The sequence below is a fragment of the Aulostomus chinensis genome, chromosome 10 (genome assembly GCF_037954235.1).
Source record: "Aulostomus chinensis isolate RoL2024-O1b breed Wild chromosome 10, RoL_Achi_v1.0, whole genome shotgun sequence".
In the NCBI taxonomy this organism is placed as follows: Eukaryota; Metazoa; Chordata; class Actinopteri; order Syngnathiformes; family Aulostomidae; genus Aulostomus; species Aulostomus chinensis.
In genome coordinates, this window is record NC_141329.1 from 12249591 (window position 1) to 12267135 (window position 17545).

At 40.0% G+C, this 17545-nt stretch overlaps 1 protein-coding gene across 5 annotated transcripts in view; it reads left to right on the plus strand.

Moving 5' to 3' along the window:
- The window catches only part of LOC147254433 (chloride channel protein 2-like), a 192478-nt gene that overhangs the window by 136818 nt on the left and 38115 nt on the right, over positions 1-17545 (plus strand). For all 5 annotated transcript variants that reach the window (XM_086216066.1, XM_086216064.1, XM_086216067.1 and 2 more), the window contains 5 exons: positions 1732-1801; positions 3743-3853; positions 7408-7621; positions 15596-15729; positions 17189-17379. In XM_086216066.1, the coding sequence (XP_086072192.1) occupies positions 1732-1801; positions 3743-3853; positions 7408-7621; positions 15596-15729; positions 17189-17379 (720 nt within the window). The remainder of the gene's footprint in view (positions 1-1731; positions 1802-3742; positions 3854-7407; positions 7622-15595; positions 15730-17188; positions 17380-17545) is intronic.

The following is a 17545-nucleotide window of genomic DNA, read 5'->3' on the forward strand; positions in this document are numbered from 1 at the left end:
CTATTTGAAACCAAGAGTTATTACATTTATGAGGTTTGTGTAATGGTTTGCACAGTCCTCTAATTTATATGTCTTTAGTTTTGCACGCAAACGCAGGATAACACAAAGTCTCGAGTCTCTCATCTGTGCTGAATACGTATTCTGCTGCTTGTTGAAGTATGTATGAGTCTCTTAATCGTGGGTGGAAAGAAATGTGGATAAAGGAGCTGCAGGAAAAGTCTTTGCCGATTTCTACTTTATTAACCAAAGAAAAATTCAGTCCAGGGGGGTGCCCTGGTGGTTTAGCAGCCTCAGTGGGTTTACATGCACGTTTGCAGTCAAGTTATAGCTGAAGCTTGATTACGCCATTTCATTGGACTACTGTCATCCAAATATACATGAACAAAGAATACATTTATTCATTCAAACCTCCAGTACAGCAGTTGGTGTTATGTTTCCTCAAAGCTGCATACAATAAGACCCCCGTCTGATCACCTTTTGCATCACATATCAATAAATTAGGCCAGCAGTTGTCAAATGATGGTATGTTAGATCTGACTTTTAAAAGTATGATTTCAGTCAGACTCTAGTTTTAGTCAGATTTTAAGGCGTTCATATGTACAACAAACTGTTTCCAGATGCATCTAAATTCAATCTAAATTTAACGCTGTTGAGCCATTCAGAAGTAATAACAAGGATAAAACGTGGATAAAAGAGTTGCGTGGGAATGAGTCGTAAAATTCAGAAGAAAGACAACATTGTTAAATTTTAATTAAATATATAGCATAGCTCCTCTGTCTCAAAGTCAACAAGATTTTTTTTTAAGAGGTTTTCTGATAAATGCCCTCCTCCCCTCAAATTTTTTTTGCTGAACGAAACATGAAAGTCTGATCAACTTTTATCACAACAGATTATATTTAATGCAATAATCCAAAATCCAGTGTAAAAATCTGTTGGAATTTGATCGAGGGATAATGGTGCTTACTTCCAGGTTAGCCAGCAAAAATACATCATCGTCACATCTGCAGCACTTTATGAAAGTAGCATAAATGTTTGCTTGCACACACTTACACACACTTTCCTAAGGTAGTTACCAAGTAACTACCTTAGGAAAGTGTGTGTAACATGGGAGAGTTCCCAGTTTTTCCTGTCTGTCTAACACTAACACAGCCTTGCATTAGATCATTAGAGATGTGAAAATGTATTACATTTATTGTAAGATTGATGAATAAAACTTTAGTGGGATGTCTGATCTAATATGGACGCATTAATGGTACTTTAATCTTTAAAATCTTAAGCTGTAGCACTGTACTTCTCTGCCTGTTCTTAAATAGGCCCGCCAGCCAGACAAGGCAGGTGTTGATCCCTTTGCTTAACCTTAGGTGCACACACACCTGATGACTGCATTCGCACATTTTCAACAGTGTTATTTCCCTTTTTTATTTGTCTTCTCTAATTAGCAGTCTTTTCCAATCACCAAGCACCGTGTCGGACAATTGTCGGAGCCTGCTCATTACCCAGGGTTCATTTCAGGGTCTTTGTCAAATGAAGAGTGAAAGTGATAGCTCAATCTAACCTCAGCAATAAGCTCTGCATGGATGCCTTCTTGCTACCGGAAGAGGGCTCAACTTGGCTATCATGTAGCAGCACACGGGATGGCAGTCTGGAGCTAATTGAAATGCCACCTTGTTCTTTCCTTTTATGAGTTTTCTTTATCTCCCTTTCTTCTACTTCTGTTTTTTTCTTTCTAAGTTCTGGATGTCAGCCCTGGCCACCACAATTCCAGTCCCCTGTGGAGCCTTCATGCCAGTGTTTGTCATCGGTAAGAAGAAACGAGCTGAAAAATGTGTTCAATCAAGTTATTTTCAAAGAGTCTTGAACTAGGATGGAGAAATTGAATTATATATCACACTCACGTCTGTTTGTCAGACGTGAACAGAGGTGGATGAAGAACTGAAATTATGTGCATGAATATTGTTTCTTTGTCACAGAGAATTTACATGTAAGTAAAATCTATTAAATAAAAAAAAATTCAGACAATCAATATAAAATGATGATGCAGATAATGTAGTTGTGTATTAACCTAGAAATTTTTACATTTGTTTTACTTTATGCTCACTTTTTATCCATAAATTTGAAAATAAATTCAAATTCATCCTTAAATTGCTGGCAGGTCAGTGAAGGAAGTATACTTTGTTAAGCACCAGCTTGATACAGGTGTTTTAGAGCAGTGGTCCCCAAACTACGGCCCGTGGCCTCCACATTTGGCCCGGCCCCCTGAACAATACGAAGAGACGCATTTTGATTTTTTTGTCCATATATGTGTATTTGTTTTTGATAATCAAATTGATAGCTAGCTATGAACTATTTTCATTATTAACTATTAAGGTGTGTTCACACCAAACGCGATGCGAATTTTCACGTCGCTTTATTCATGTGAATTTGATCGCTGGATCAATATGTTTATAGTCGCGAATAAAGCGACGCAAAAATTGGCATTGCCGTTTGGTGTGAACACACAGTCAGTCAGTAACTATTTCATACACGCATAGAACGTGACCTTCTATTCCACCCCTCTGCAGTCTGTGCCCCTATCTGGCAACCCCCAGAAAAAAATCCTAGACCCGAACCCAGAGAGGTTTATTTGGTTGTGTGGCTTTCTGGAAAAAAATACATTTTTATGTTGAGGCACCCCTGCGATTGTCACACTTTTTCTGTTACAAACTGACCCCGGCCCCCCATCAGAGAAGGGAAAAGTTATGTGGCCCTCACAGAAAAAAGTTTGGGGACCCCTGTTTTAGAGGGAGAGTATCCATTTCTTCCATTTTTAATGTAATTGGATAATTATTGCAGGGTAAATACAGGTGATATTCGATACATTACTTATGGCCCTCTTCCATTTAGGTGGGCCAGAGCTCTTTAATGTGCTCTGGAATGGCTGTGACACAAAAAGAAGGATACATTAAAATCATGCGCATGCACGCCTATGTTTGCTCTGCTACGACATGTTAGCATGGTTGTTGTGATGGCAAAGAGGCTGATTTAATTTAGAAACAGCCCACTTCCAGTTAGGAAGTGGTTTTTCAGTGTTCAAAGAATAACAGAATCAGCCAACAAAAAAAGTCTCTATTTCTGCTGTCAGAATACAGAAATGTGCATGGAAACAAAATTAAATGGAGCTCACGATGTCAATAATGAAGCTCTCTGTCAGATCGTTGAAAACAGAAGAGAGCTTGTGACCAGAATGTGTCCAGTTACCAGCAGAAGGATCAGTCCCAGGACCAGATCCCCAATGACATAAAGGTTGAAAAAAAAAAAGTTACAGTATTAACCGGTGTTGTTGAGTAGGTGGGTAGTCTCATAGACCCAAAGTACACGTAAGCACTACAAAAGTAAACTACTTCTTGAAGCAATGTTCTCAGTTCAGTAGGTCTTTGGTTTGTTCTTCTACTTTGAGCATGAACACTCTATTTAATCAAGTAACTTAATTAGCTTGCTCAAAACTGATGCATTTGAAGTTGGAGCCTTGAGCAGTTAGCTTAGCCGAGCATAACGCTAAAGATTTAGAAGATGATCTTCACAAAACTGTGTGTAGTGGAAGAGGAAGATCTAGTTTGTTACCTGTGGACTGAGTCACATTAGTTGTCTTTTTCATGTAACTTCATATTTAAGGACCGAACATGTGAGTGCTTGGAAATGTAGTACACCAGCGTTATTAATGAGAGCCTCTATTAAGCCCAACATGCACTTGTATGTTCTTTAGGAGCAGCATTTGGCCGTCTGGTTGGCGAGAGCATGGCGGCCTGGTTTCCAGATGGCATTAACACGGATGGAACCATATACCCCATCGTGCCTGGCGGCTATGCTGTTGTGGGTAAGTTAAAATACACATTCATGCTAACTGTGGATTAATCAGTCACAGAGTATGCTTACTTTATTTTTCTATTCTTAAAAGCCATTCACGTGTTTGCTCTTGGTCAGTTGTTGACCTTGTACAAAATTACCTCTGTTTCATGACACGAGATCACATGTGTTAAGCAAAGTCAGTTTTCCTTGAATTTACTAACACTGTCCCTGAGGATATAGAAAAGGCTATTTGTGTTGTCCTCTTCTAGTCGTTTCCTCCACAATGACAAACGCAATTCTGGCAGAGGGAAAGGAGCCCCAATCCTAACTTACTAGCTATGCTCTCCCAACTATTCGGTGTTACCTCACTATGTGTTAGTTGAAGTGATCTCATCGGATCTCAGGATCCTGTTTTAGTGACATAGGTGGAGCATTCTGTTAGAATGCAAATGTTAACAGATTTTGTCTTGGCTACAGAAACATGGTTTCCCCTCCAGGTGAGAAATATTGATAATTCATGTATTTGTGCATATTTTTTCAGTCATCCAGGTCATTGTAATGAACATTTCGATAAATTGATAATTTATATATTCAAGTAAGCTAGCAACAGCAAAAATGGTCTGTTGGCAATGAAATCTAGTTTTTGTTTTTGGGTTGTTTTTTTTATGATACACGGCTGGAAATATTATATGATATACCCCTTATGGGATGAGTAGTTCTCTGTTCATGTGCACAGTCTGTAATTTGGGCTTCTTCTCCATTTCCCTTTTATTGTTTTTTTTGCCAAATCAAATATTTTATGGTCATGATTCATCCGCTCACTGGTTGCCTTCATTCTAGATAAAAAACTTTGGATTTTCTGAAATTATATGGTGAAAATGAATTGAAAATGTTCTTCAGAACCAGAGCTCCTCTGTAAATGGACAGCCCGCATTGAGCTCTACCGTTGAGCAACACTCTTCTTCCTGGAAACTGTGCACACCTTTTGGTGTCTTTCAATTTCAGCGAGTGTGTCCGGAATACATTACACCGTACATTGTCACCATACAGAAAACGAACCAAGATAAACATTTCTCAGCATTGGAGACAAAATCAATTTTTATTTTTTATTTTTTTTTATCAAAATGTGTTCAAAATTTCTTAGAGTCCAGCTGACAAAGTAAGCCTGTAATACTGCTGCAAAGTGTTTGAAAGTGGTCTGATCCAGTGCATCTGGTAAACAATTGTGTGAGGAGGTTTACTGTCAGCTGGAATAAATGTTGGACTGAATCTAGTGTCACAGAGCTTCTGTGAGTGAAGACTGGATCAGATTATATAGATGTATGAATAAACAATGCAACCTGATGAATAATGTAATAGGACAGTAAAAAGAATCAGAATCGCATAGCCTATTTGTGTTTCCTCCAAACAACCGATAAAATGAAATACAAAAGTAATGTCTTATTCTCCGCGTCAGCGTAATCCGAGTTTTTTTTTTCTGTTTCTCCAAGTGATAATGAGAAGTCTGTCTTCTCTTCCAGTTCAGTTTTAGACGAGTGATTATCAGACAAATCTCAGTGACTAATTCATAATCATGTTTAAAGTAAATCCTTGCGAAGTGCTTTGTTTGATTTTGATGTAAAACAGAGAAATGATCAGTGCGCTTGATTTGTTCAGCTCTGGAGCAACAGATAAGCTTTTGCTAGAGAATATAAGGAGGATTTCCTGTCGAGCCACTGCAGGAAATATCGATATTCCACTTGACATCAATTTAACAATGCAAACCACACTCAAGATTTTCAGTACTAGCAGTCAGAGTAACAAGAAATGCAACTTTTTTATTTGTCAGCTTCTGATGTATTGAAATATACTGAGATTTTGTCCGATTGTCTATGAGATTAAAGAAGTAATTTTAGTGAGTTCTTGAAAACCGATGTATGATGGCGTTTCTAAATGACCCCGATCGTATCTCAGGCATTTCTATACCACAAACACTTCTCTTTTTCAGTAAATGTGCTACATTTTTGCTGATGCACAGTTGACTGGCTTTTTCAACAACGTTAAAAAAGTACTGTCAATAGCAGTGTATGCTGGTGGGTAGAACATAAAACTGCTTCTTGAAAAGAAATACAACTTTTTTGAACAATTTACAAAGGAAATTTAGTAGACGAGTGCATCAATCTATTGCAATGTCTCCCAAAATGAGAAAATACTTGCTAGCATTGCGTAGACAGCAGCAATTGATATATTTCAGCTCTCTCTGACACCTGCCCCTTCACAACCACGTCACCTCCATCCTTCCTGATGTTGTTTGTCTAAAGAGATGGAGTGCTGTGATTCCCTTCGCTGTGCTACTTGTTGACAGCCTTGCCTCTGATTATATAACTGTTGCAGGTTGGCACTGGCTGTATTATTTCTTTATTAATTAAATTTTTTAGTGGGGGGGAGCGGGGGGGCTGCTGATGTTGTTGTGTGTGCACTAAAACTAATGACTCAGCCCTTCACAGGCCTGACACTCTGATGAGTCTCTTTTATCTGGCAGCCGAGCTAGCTTTACTGACTAAATGGAGGAGGATGTTAGGAGGGGCGCAGCAGCAGCAGCATTCATCTGAGGAGGATAGCTTAATTAAGTTACGAGAAAGACCAATGGAACCTCGCTTTGTAGACTTTCAAAACACCATCTGTTTCTCTCTGCTCTCCTCCTGCTTTTCACTTTATTTTAATGCTTTCAGTTCTCTGCTTTATTTTTTTTTCTCCTGTTCATCTCATTCTTTGGCTCGGACTCATCCATTCTCCCAGAGCAGTGACGGCTGCCGGGCTGCTGTTTGTTCTGAAACAGCTTATGTATTGCTCTTTTAACAACACTTTATTGGTCAAAAAAGATTTGGAAATGTCAGGTTTCTGTTTTTTGTTGAATTCGATGAATAAGTGAATTTCTGCCTGATGGGTGTATGAGAGAAGATTGTGTGGAGAGGAATGGTAATTTGGTTTGTTGGCCAGAAAGTATGTACCAAAGAGGGCGGCGGTCCAGGTCAAGGAAAGTGATGATGACTAGTAACCTTAAGGAGTGTGTTATTGAAGGCTAGATCAATAATCCTGCATACACAATACTGTCCAAATAATCAAAAACAACATTTCTAGTAAACTTTTTCATATCTGGTAAAATTCAAGTTGGTATGGCATTATGAATGAGCTCTGACCTCATCTACTGCCCTTGTGGGAATCCCATTTGTCCAATGTTTTATTGCACTCACTGTATATTCATTGTTCATGTCGTATTTTTATGCACTCAAAGCAATTTCTGTTTGAAAAGTAGCAGCTCTAAGTGTGAAATCTCATTAGCTCTTCAGTTGTAAAGTTCTTGGTATTGATGACATACCATAATATTTGAAAAACGACAATATTTCTCAACTTTTATTGTGGTGTCATTGTGAAAATATATACTCTTCCTGAAATTGTACTTTTTTCATTTAAATGGATGGTCTTGAATCCCCCAAAGGGCTCTTTAAATTTGTCCGGATCAACCGTGAAAACCACTGATCTGACCAATTGTTTCACTACTTGTTCTTTTACTCACCTCACTGTCCTGTCATCAACCCAAAGGTGCAGCAGCCTTGTCCGGAGCAGTCACCCACACCGTTTCCACTGCAGTCATTGTGTTTGAGCTGACTGGCCAGATCTCACACATCCTGCCAGTTATGATAGCCGTGATCCTGGCCAATGCTGTGGCCCAGTCCCTGCAGCCCTCTCTCTATGACTCCATCATCAGGATCAAGAAGCTGCCCTACCTCCCAGAGCTGGGCTGGGGACACCACGAGTACGTATATACTTGACACTCACTGCATGCATTTGTCTACACTGGCCATGTAGCTCTGTGATCACCTTGCAATTTCTATAGGTTGTTGGACTGTCAGTGCCAGTTGGCCCATTGGATCACATTTTAGGCTGTATGCTCTGGGGTTGCAGGCAGATGGGCTCTCACTCTATATAGGAGCAAATTCAAAAATAGTTATTTCCCCTCACTCATTCAGACTAAAAAAGTAAGGAAAATAGGACCCAGGATAGAAAAAATCCCTCAGGTTCCCATTTGATGTTAACTGTAAGTGGCATGAAAGTATATGAAGACAAACAAAGGCTGTAAGCACACTGAAGGCTGTAATGTTCATCTCACACCAGGAAAAAAGACAGTTGGTTTAGGCTACAGACATCAAGCTATGGGACTCAGATTTCATTGAGGCCCTTTGTTACGTAGTACCTGGCATTAAGATGCATCCTCCTATTGTCCTGTGAGCCGATCACAAGTGGATGAAGACTAACTGTCCACTTATGATTAGATTGCTCAGGACACATCTTAATGCCTGCTCAGTAAAGGGCCTGAGTAAAATATGCCCTCTTACCTGTGTGCATCATCAGGTGAAAGGGCCCTGTTTAAGTGGTCTGTCATTCTGAGATGGAAGTCAGTGTCAAAGATCGAAGTCAGAACACAGAGGTCAAAGTCAGAGATAGTTAGGGAGGTTTAATGACATTAGGTATGGCGCCAGAATTTTGGGGAAATTTGACCGATATTTGGGGGTGTGAAGAAAATAATTGACGTGACTTAATTGACTTTTCAAGACTTCTGTTACTTAATAACAAGGTTCTCATTTTTTCAATAAAAGCAGCTATGATATAGAGCACGAGCATGTTCGATATGAAAGTCGTTTTAACTGATTTTGGCCAAAGAATATTCAACAAAATTATTAAGCCTAATACAAGTGACCAAGACCATGGCAAAAATGTTTCATGTGCAAAGGTGACAGATTCAGCACTGGACAGCACCAGACAGGGTCCTTGCACCTGCCAATAACCAGACAATACATCCAAAATGCGACAAAAAGTGTCATCGTCGTCATCGTCCTCCTCCTCCGCTTATCTGGTTGGTCTGGGTCGTGGGAGCAGCAGTCTCAGCAAGGAAGCCCAGACTGTCCTCTCCCCAGTCACTTCCACCAGCTCTTCTGGGGGAATTCTGAGGTGTTCCCAGGCCAGCCGAGAGATATAATCCCTCCAGCGTGTCCTGGGTCGGCCCTGGGGCCTCCTTCTGGTCAGACATGCCTGGAACACCTCCCGAGGGAGGCGTCCAGGAGGCATCCCCCCCCCCAACCCGGAGTGGGCAGGTCGCCATTTTTCCGGCTAAGGACCATGGCCTTAGACTTGGAGGTGCTAATTCTCATCCCTGCCACTTCACATTCGGCTGAAAACTGTCCCAGCAAGAGGTAGAGGTCGTGGCCTGATGGAGCTAAGAGGACCACATCATCCGCAAAAGGCAGAGACGACATCCTCCCACCACCAAACTCGACCCCCTCCACCACTTGGCTGCGCCTAGAAATTCTGTCCATAAAAGTTATGAACAGAACCGGTGACAAAGGGCAGCCTTGGCAGAGTCCAACCCTCACTGGGAGCAAGTCCGACATACTGCTGGCAACGCGAACCAGACTCTCACTCCACCGGGAGAGAGACTGAATGGCCCTTTGTAAGGGCCACCCACCCCAACACCAACACCAACAAGTGTAATTATTCCAAATGCATAATTAATGAAAACAAACAACAATGCATTGGCAATGTTGTTTCAGATCACATCATAATGTAAGAAATTAAATTAATAGTGAAATTGATAACATAGGCTACAAAGTGCAGTTGCACGGCTTGTGTCTCTAAACACGGTCCTTTGAAATAGAACACTCCAGCCGTTCGTAATCCTCGTACCATCTACGATATAAGTAGCGATCCTGCTGTCCAATTTTCGTGGCTGGATAACACTGAAGAAGACGTCGCCTTGGTTCATCAACAGGTGACTGACTTAAATCAGTGGAAGTGGTGTTGGTGTCAGCAGTGCAGCTATCAGGGCCTGTAGAGCAGGCAGCAGCATTGGACTGCTCTGGTGCTCCTTCAGGTCCGGGCTCACGAGTTTCTCTGTCAGATTCATTTTTCAAATCTCCCTCTTCTTCTTTGTCTCACTGGGAGACTATCTCTTGCTCTTTATTTTCTACCTGCACTCTTTTTTTCTTGATCGCAAAACCATCCATTGCAACAGACTGTAGGTGAGTTAGCCTTAGCCTAACACGTGAAAAAGACCCACCCCCCATCCCTCCTGTCTCATCGCACACACTCGCGCACATAACACACACATTAATACAGGCACAGCACAAACATGCAAGTGGGGATTGGATTGGAACAGAGTGGCTACTTGTAAACTTTTTAATATTTTTAACTTTAAAAAAATAAATAATTAAAATATTGTGAAATATTAAATAAAAATCTTGAGGGGCTTAACTGGGGCTACACAGATTTTTGATGGGGCTATAGCACCCCCTAGCCCCGGTGTAGCACTGTCCCTTATCACACAACGCAATGCTCCACCACACAGAAACACTGCACACTCAATAAATCGTGATATGACATGTAAAAATTGATGCAAACAAAAATGTGCGTCCTCTGCATTTATTTTATTCCGCCCATCCACTTTGTGCAGAGCTAAATGTGCTTATCAGGTTACACTAAAATAGAAGTTACTCATAGAGACACCCACACACTCTGATGATTTTTGGTCTACTTGGATGCCCTAAATATGTGAATAACCAAAGTTTAGTAAACGGTTAGGGGCAAAGGGCTTAAATTTTGCTTTTAAAAATGAGTTTTATCTATTAATAGTGAGTGTTCTCACTATTCGGTACACCTGGAGTCAGAGAGTGGAATGTGCTTCTCAGAGAGACAAAGCGTGTTAGGAGGTGGCAGGCTCAGTGGCTCAGCATTACACAGCCCTCACTCCTATTAATAATTTATGCCAAGCACACAATACTGAATGGGTTTACCGGCTGCTGGGTGTCCTCCCAGCTCACTGAAACCTCACCGACACAGTTTTCATTTGATTGTTTGAAACTGTTTATTGTTATGGGTGTTAGCAAATCATTAGATGGAAATAATAGTTTGGATGCATCATTCACAAATTGGGAGTAATAAGAATAAATGACATAACATGCTCCATCTGTTCAGTTTGTCTGCGGTTCACCCCTGAGGAGCCTCCTCTCCTCTGTCTGCTTCTTGAGTATCAACACCTCAGTTGACCCTCAGTATCCTTCTCTTCATTATATCTACCTCTTCCTCTGCTGCTTTCTTCTTCTTCTGTCTGCCTTATTATCTGTAAGGACCCTACGGCCTCTTCATCCCATCATCCCCCTCGTCTCTCTGCTCTCTCCACTTTGCTAATGATGTGATGGTGAATATGTGCATGTACACAGATTTACAGTAGATGCACATTTTTCCTTTTTCCTTCAGAATAATTACAGCTACAAACATAGTTTTATATAATTACAATATAAATATATGTGTGTGTGTGTGTATATATATATATATATATATATATATATATATATATAGTTATATAGTTATATATAGTTATATATATATATATATAGTTATATATATATAGTTATATAGTTATATAGTTTTAGCTTTGGTTCTGTTTGTCCAGATATCGTATTTGTAATTTGTACGATTTTTGCACACAACATTAAAAAGGACTCTTTTGCCAAATGATGAGCAATCACAGGGTTAGTTTTTAAACAAACCCACAAGTTTGCCGAACTGATGTTTCAAGAATCTGCGTATTCACCAAAGGCACAAATTGTGTGGTTTTACAACTATTTATTCCATACAAATATCAGCCACGGTGCTGTATTTTTCTTGTCTTCAATTTCTTTTTAACTGCTCACTTTGTTAGATTTACTATAACTTCTTGTTGTTCTGAGGTTTTTTTGTTCTTAGGTTTCTGTCTGCCTGACCAGTGACAACAAATGCAAATTATTTTGTGAGCTAAGTATTTGATTTGATTTATAGAATATAAACAAATCTAAAGATTTCATGAAATGTAAAAGTTTATGTTAAAAAGCACAAAATATCAATTGTTTGATAGATAGAACATGAAGTGAAATTTCCAAAAGCATAATTAGAGGCATTTCTACATTAAATTGAATTTTAAAAAAAATAGTTTTACTGCTTCAAGAAATAGGGACATAAATACTGATAGTGAACACACTGCCCCTTGTATGTCTGTCCAAAAAAAAAAGACCTATACTCTGTGCATAGTACACTTGATTTCCGAAAGCATGCAAAAACTCTAGAGAACAAACCCCACTGAAAACGCCTAAGTTTGCCTCTTCTCAGTAATTTACATGTACCACAGTATTCCTCAGTTATTTATTTCCCCTGGCGACCTGACGGACCCCAGTGCAGCAAGATCTCACCTCGCCTCCACAGCAGCGGCAGTGGCGCTGAGCCTATTGGATTATGGGTCTGATCGTGGCTCTCAGGCTAATTAAATGCTCAGGTCAGGTTCAGAATTGATTTAGAAATGATTGTGGAAGCCACATTTATAGGACCAATTCTGGCAATGTGCAGCATTTCTTTGTTTTTCTGTGCAGATACTACATAAAATAATTATGGTAGTCCCACAACATAGATACAACAGCAAGGTTAGAGACAATAAAGAGTATAAAAATGCAATGAGTAATGAATAATTAAACCTGAAATACAGGGAAATGCAAGCAAAGAACCAAGATGAGAGGTGTTGTGGCTAGTACTACTAATGTGGTCATTCTACTCAGTGTGGGAGCTCTAGCTTAATTATGAAAAGTTCTGTTCTTCAGTGCTTATCATAAATGTTTGTACGGGTTCCCAGTCCACTGGGGGAATATTACCTGTCTTCGTAACAATAATAATAACTAATATTACCCTTAATTTCAACATGTACTCATGAGTGACAACGTGTTTTTAGATCACAGTAATTTCTTTGAGTAGCCAACATACAATAACACCACTGCAGTTATAATTAATGTTCCAAGGTAAAAAAAAAAAAAGGAGAATTGAATTTTGATCAACCATATATTAAGATTTCTTATTTACTTGTAATTTCTCTCCAAGCAAGTTCTGGAATATGAATGATTGAAGCTTCAACAAATTCAAGTGAATTGAAATAGAAACTGTTGCAAGAACAATCATTAAAATCTGACGCCACCATCATTCAGCACGCAAACATAGCCTTGATATTCCGTGATAAAAACAAATTTTCCAAATGTTAAAAGTTGCCTGGCCAGACATGATAAACTGTAAGAAATCTTCTTTGTGTGTGTGTGTGTGTGTGTGTGTGTGTACAAAAGCATGATAATATTATGATGATATTGAATAATGACATTCTCTGCCTTATGATGTGGTTCAATATGCTATGAAAATGTGTTAATGTGGTATTAGATGTCAGAAGTGGCCTGTGTATGTGTACGTGTATTCATGTGTTTGTGTGTGTGTGTTTTTGCGTGTGTGTGTCATGTTACTGCAATATACAAAACCAGAATAAATAGCTGAGTGGAGGGAGAGGAAATGAGAAGCAGTAGGTAGTGTGGCCCCCGCCATGCTAAATGTGTTTTTTCACTCAAACTGGAAAATATCCATCTTACACCCACGCAACGTCCACCCACTCACACACACACACACACACACACACACACACACACACGCACACACACACACACTCACAGGAACACTTGTATAACGGCTGCCGTGTGACACACACAGAAGAAGGTATGTAGATTTGCTCACACACCCACACAGACAAGGAGAGAATTGGAGTTCTCAGCTTGTGTGAACACACACACACACACACACACACACACACACAAACAGATAACATGTACAGTAGATGTCTCTTCTCTCCCAGGAGTGTCTTTTATTCAAGCTGAACAACAATCTCCAACTGATGGAGTTGCACCCCCAATCAGTGATGGAGGGACATTTTAGAGAAGTGTGGAAACAATGGTATAATGTGTGTATCTTAGCATTTCGTAATGGCCACTTGTAGGCTGGATAATTGTTGAAGAGAGGATAACATTTTCTCTGGATCATTACATGCATCCTTTTATTGGCTTCCTCACCTTCCTTCTTTACCTATCTACACCTTTACACACACACACACACACACACAGCAACCTCTACATCTCTTTATTCTATAGACAATATATGGATGATCCATACATCTGGATTTTCTAAACTTACATGCATCTGTTTATCGTGGCTTATATATACAAGCCGTGATTTAAGCCAAGAAAGCATCAACTGATCAGATGGATTGCTCGGCGTTGTGGAGAGTAGGGCTCAATTAACAGGAAACCAGTCTGATTTCCTCAACTTCCTTCGATATCCTGAGGGAAATAAGTCTTGGCAGCAATTGCAGCCTGTTCAAAGGCATGCATTACGTTATTCTCTCAGATCCATGGAAAAAATTTTAAAAAGGCTGCAGATGAGAAAGAGGATGAGCTCTTTTTTCTGTTTTTGTACTTCCTATTGGAGACTGACTGAAAACACTTGTGACTCAACATTTCTTCAATTTATGAAATACCTCTGATGTGTTGTATTTTCCAATTTGGTCTGTTTAGTCAAAACGAAAAGCTTTGCCCCTCCAAAAATCCCAAAAAAGAGAGAATTTGCACATAACACTGTGTGACTGACAAGTAATCTCGGAAGTGTGTTGTACAGCAGCGCCTTGAGCCTTTGCCATTTAAGATAATGACAAAATTCAGCATGGTCACATGTGAGTTTACCAGATTTCTAGGTTGGTTTTTTTAAAGCCTCACTGTGTAATGTCAGAGGCATTACTCTTTTCATTAAAACTACAGAGATCATGTGGTTATGAAATATGATTCACGAACAACAGAGTAAGATCATGGACAAGGGAAGTTTTCTAGACCTTTCCAGGTGGGATATGGGCGTGGGGGAGACATGGGATTATATCCTTATCCTGACTTTGGAACGCCTCGGGATCCTCCAGCCAGAGATTATTGATGTGGCCTCAGAGGGAAGGCAGGTCTTGTGTATCCTGCTGGATCTGCTACCTCGCTGTCCACATCATTTTTGATTTTGTTTTTTGATTTCAGTGAAAAATAAATATTTTATGAACCAAAAACAAAGGAATTGTATACATGTACGTCTTCTATTAACTGAAAAGGCTTTGAACTAAATACTTTTTCAAGGCACTTTTATGTCCAAATGGGTTCAATTGTGTTGACCGCAAGCCTTTTCTTTATAAGGACCTCGGTCTAACTTTGTTTTGAGCTTAGGGGTGGGGGGTGTCATCAAATTGACTTTGCATTTCAAGAGAGGTCAATGTATTGAGTTGTCACTGCAACAAGGAGAGCGTGGTTGGCTGGAGCCTGTGTCCTGGCACAATGACAGGGCTTGGCAGCTGAAACGTCATGCAACTGCTGTCTTGTTTGCAAATTTTGGCAAGCACAGGCAGGAAGAGAAAGCTGAGTGTTGATGACTCTTGTACCAAGGTATACAATTCTGCTGAGGCACGAGCTGCTCACACAGTGTTACACAATTTCCCCCCTCCGTCCACATCGCCATTCCGTCACCGCCGTTAACATTCTGATGACATGTCGACAGTGTCAAGTGTTATTGGGTTGACCGACGTGCTGAGGGAAGGTTGAGCTGTCGGAATCAGCTCAGTGATTACGACTGCACAGAGGCTGGAAATATTGTTCAGTGGTTTGTCATGACAGATCATCATAAATAGTGTGGTCAAAAGTTTAATGTCCAAATAAAATGCCAAAATCAGTAGGCAATGTTTAAACCACCTAGGAAAAATAATTGATGTTCTATGTCAAATATTTTCTCATGTGTTTTTTTTTTTTGTTTGTTTGTTTTTTGCGGACATATCCCTTTTCCAATTTGATTGATTTATTGTTTCTCCCCTTCCTCCTCTCAGGAAGTATAATATCCGTGTGGAGGACATCATGGTGAGGGATGTGCGGTACATCACACTTAACTGCTGCTACAGAGATCTTCATAATGTCCTGCTGACTGGCCACCTCAAGACTCTGGCACTTGTGGAATCAGCTGGTGAGACAGATACAAACACACAGGCAGAGAGCAAAGTTTGCATTTCTTATTTCAAAAAGAAGAAGAAGAAGAATATTTTCCAACATGCATGACTGATACCAGCTTGTAGTTGCATTCTCTATCACACAAGGGACCACTCATCACTATACTGATGTGTCTATACAGATCAACCACTCTAGAATCACATCAGCCACCATGAAAGGCTGTGTGTTCACTGTCCCGTAACCCATGACCTCTGTAATCAATACTACATTGTTACATGAATTCATAGTAGTTCTTGCTGTTTTATTACACAAGTACTCCTTACTTATTACTATGTAATTACAAGCATGGACACCCAGCAGTCATTCCTACTAGAGTGAGGTTTTCACAGTCTTTATACATTATGACCCAAGTATTTAGTCATTACTAAATCATTATATAAGCCCTCTGTTTTCATTACTATATGAATAAAATAATGCAAGTATTGGTAATTCCGACATTGTTATATAATTTGTTTGTTCATTATAGTACGCAGACACGCAGTCATAACTACAGTTGTAAATTTATAATCTATACTCAAGTGTTAAACGACAGCTCTCTGTTAACCTCACTCTTTCTAATGTCTTCAGAATGTAAAAAATAAGGAGATATTTAGTGTGATGTAGTAAATATATCAGTCTGCATCAATATCAGGACAGTCTTGTGTCAAACTTGATATTGATATGTTTGTCGGATGTTGCTGATGCAGGCAAATGGAGCATCCACTACAGTCTGCACAAACACACATTCCGATGACCTTGGTGGCGTGCTCATTGATGTGATTGATTGACAAACTTGCCTAGATACAGCTTGCTGATGGTGTCACCTCACTGAAGTGTAAATTTAGTATTCCAGCACTGTCTCAATTATGCAATCATGCAGGAACAATTAGCTGCAGCATTTAGCCAAATAGATAATCAGCACGTACTCTCAAAAAGGCAATTACTTAAAGTAAGCAACACACACACACACACACACACACACAGCACACACACAACAATACACGCTCAGCACATTCCTATTATGTAACTCTGTTGAGCTCTGCAGTGCTGCAACAAGTGTTTGGGATCTCCTGCAGTATGCTGTCTCTATCCTCCTAACACAACTTTTATTATCTTTATTTTTTTATTGTATTTATTATCTGCCCCTCCAGCTTTCCTCTCTCTCATCTCCACTATCTCCTCTTCCTCCTTCATTCTCCTCTTGACTTTTCCTAAGTGTTTATTTCTTTTTCCTCTCCTGTTTTTCTCTTCTACCACCCCTAGCCTCACACATTTCCCTGTCCTGGTGCAAACACTCCCCTCATCTTTCCAGCTGTTTCCTTCCTCCTTTCTTTTCATTGTGCTTCTCCACCAAATTCCTTTCTTCCTCTTCTTTTCCCCTCCTCTTTGTGCCTTCACCTATTTAATAATTGCATCCCCTGCTCTCTCTCTTCCAGAGTCAATGATCCTCTTGGGCTCCATTGAGCGTGCCCAGCTTCAGTCTCTACTCTCTCAGCAGCTTGGTCGCCTTAGGCGGTTAGAGTACATCAGAGATCGAAGTGCAGCAGAGAAGAAGCGTCTGTCTGTTGTGTCCAACCCCGGGAGTGAGGATGGCAGCCAGCGAGCCAGTCAGGAAGTCCGCTTCCAGGTAGGAAGTTTTAGATTAGCTGTCAAGACAATCGATGCTTTTTGCTGTCTACTAAGTTTATTTGCAGAGCCACCTCAAATGCACTCACATTAAGCTTTTTTATAAAAGAAATATAGCCACAATAAGGTTTTGTGTCACGATAACAAAAAGCACGTCCTACATAATT